General features: G+C 26.7%; 1 protein-coding gene across 1 annotated transcript in view; it reads left to right on the top strand. All coding sequences in view use genetic code 11, as the record gives it.

Annotated features, from left to right (window-relative positions):
* Positions 1-2,500, top strand: part of ycf1 — a 5,481-nt gene that overhangs the window by 2,969 nt on the left and 12 nt on the right. Inside the window, exon 1 of the mRNA in view lies at positions 1-2,500. This exon is cut by the window's left edge and continues 2,969 nt beyond it; it is cut by the window's right edge and continues 12 nt beyond it. Coding sequence (YP_011069489.1) covers positions 1-2,500 — 2,500 coding nt within the window.

The following is a 2,500-nucleotide window of genomic DNA, read 5'->3' as shown; positions in this document are numbered from 1 at the left end:
AATTAGGAATCACCAAATTCACGACTCGTTTATAAAAATTAAATCTACAGATAATAAAAATGATTCACTGAGAGATAAAAAAATTAAAAATCTGACTGATAGAACAAGCACGATAAGAACGAAAACAAAGGGTCTTATGAAAGAAAAAAACAGTAACGCCAAGAAAAGAGGTAGTCCTAACAAAACAAGTTTTAATAGAAAAAACAAATCACCAAATATTCTTTTAAAAATCTTAAAAATAAAAAGAAGAAGCACTCGATTAATCTATAAATTCTATTTGTTTATAACAATTTTCATTAAAAGAATATACATCGATATCTTTGTATGTATTATTCATATTGCCAGAATTTCTACACAACTCCTTCTTGAATCAATAAATTTTTGTTTTGATAAATACATTTACATTTACAATAATAAAACAAATAAAACAAACTACAATAATAAAACAAACCAAGAAATTAAAAAAAAAAAAGAAATTAATTTTATTTCGACTATAAAAAGTGCACTTTACAATATCCAAAATAGTAAGAGGAATTCACGTCTTTTTTTTGACTTATCCTCTTTATCACAAGCATATGTATTTTACAAATTATCACAAACCCCAATTATTCATTTTTATAAGTTAAGAGATATTTTTGAGTATAATGGAACTCCTTTTTTTCTTAAGACTGCAATGAAAAATTATTTTTTAACACAAGGAATATTTCATTCCGAATTAAGACATACTAAACTTTCAAGTTATGAAACGAATCAATGGAAAAGCTGGTTAAGAGGTCATTATCAATACAATTTATCTCAGATTAGGTGGTCTGGATTAATACCAAAAAAATGGCGAACTACAATAAATGAAGGTGGTATGACCCCAAATAAAGATTTAACAAAATGCAATTCGTATGAAAAAGACCGATTACTTTATCACAAAAAACAAAAGGATTTTAAAGTATATCCATTACCAAACCAAAAAGATAATTTTCTAAAATACTATATATATGATCTTTTTTCATATAAATCTATTAATTCTGAAATTAAGAAATCCTCATATATTTTTTTTGGATCACCATCCGAATTAAAAAACAACCAAAAAATTGCTTTTAATTACAACAAGAAAAAACAAAATTTATCTGAAAACCTGGAGGAAATTCCTATCAATCATTATCTAGAAACGGGTGATATTATGTATATGAAAAAAAATCCGGACAGAAAATATTTTGATTGGACAATTTTAAATTTTTTTATAAGACAAAAAATAGATATTGAGGCCTGGACCAAAATGGATTATAACAGTAATATAAATACTAAGCTTGGAAATACGAATTACCATAAAATTTATAAAATGGATAAAAACGCTATTTTATCTCTGACGATTCATCAAGATTTAGAAAGAAATCCAATCAATGACAAGAAAATTTTTTTTGATTGGATGGAAATGAATGAAGAAATCCTAAACCCAATATCGACAAATCTGAAACTTACGTTCTTCCCAGAATTTGTGCCACTTTACAATGTATACAAAACAAAACCATGGATTATACCAAGCAAATTACTTCTTTTCAATTTAAATAAAAAGAAAAACATCAATGAGAATAAAAAATTCCACTTTTTTAGACCATCGAATGAAAAAATATATTATGAATTAATGAATCGAAATCAAGAAGAAAAAAAAACCGCAGGCCGAAGAGGCCTTAGATCATATGCACAAAACCAAGATAAAATGAAAAAAAAATATAAGATCCGGAATAAGATGAGACGAGAAATAATTTTCTTACGGAAACACTATTTGCTTTTTCAATGGATAATAGACGATGGTTTAATTCCGAAGTTAACTGAAAGAATGATCAATAATATCAAGATATATTGTTACTTGCTTGGACTGAGAAATCCAAGAGATACTACTATATCGTCTATTCAAAGGAAAGAATTAAATCTGGATATAATGGTGATTCGACAAAAATTGACTCCTATAGAATTGAATAAAAAGGGGATATTTTTTCTAGATCCCACCCGTTTGTCAGTAAAAAACGACGGATACTTTATTATATATCAAACCGTAGGTATATCGTTGGTTCATAAGAGTAAATACCAAACTCCTCAAAGATATCGAGAACAAAGATATATCAATAAAAAAAAATTGGATGAATCTATCCCAAGATATCAAATAATACTTCGAAAGCGAGACAAAAAACATTATGATTTTGTCGTTCCTGAAAATATTTTATCGTCTAGACGTCGTAGAGAATTGAGAATTCTACTTTCTTTCAACTCAAAGAATCTAAATAGTGTGGATAAAAATCCAGTATTTTGTAACAAGAAGAACATAAAAAGAAGGAATCCTTTTTTGGATCAAAAAAAACATCTTGATAGAGATAAAAACGAATTAATTAAATTAAAGTTATTTCTTTGGCCTAATTATCGATTAGAAGACTTAGCTTGTATGAATAGATATTGGTTTAATACCAATAATGGAAGCCGTTTTAGTATATTAAGAATATATCCACAATTC

This window comes from Daucus carota, plastid (assembly GCF_001625215.2).
Source record: "Daucus carota subsp. sativus plastid, complete sequence".
Taxonomy (NCBI): Eukaryota; Viridiplantae; Streptophyta; class Magnoliopsida; order Apiales; family Apiaceae; genus Daucus; species Daucus carota.
The sequence above is the reverse complement of the archived record's forward strand: the minus strand, read 5'-3'. Positions and strand labels throughout refer to the sequence as shown.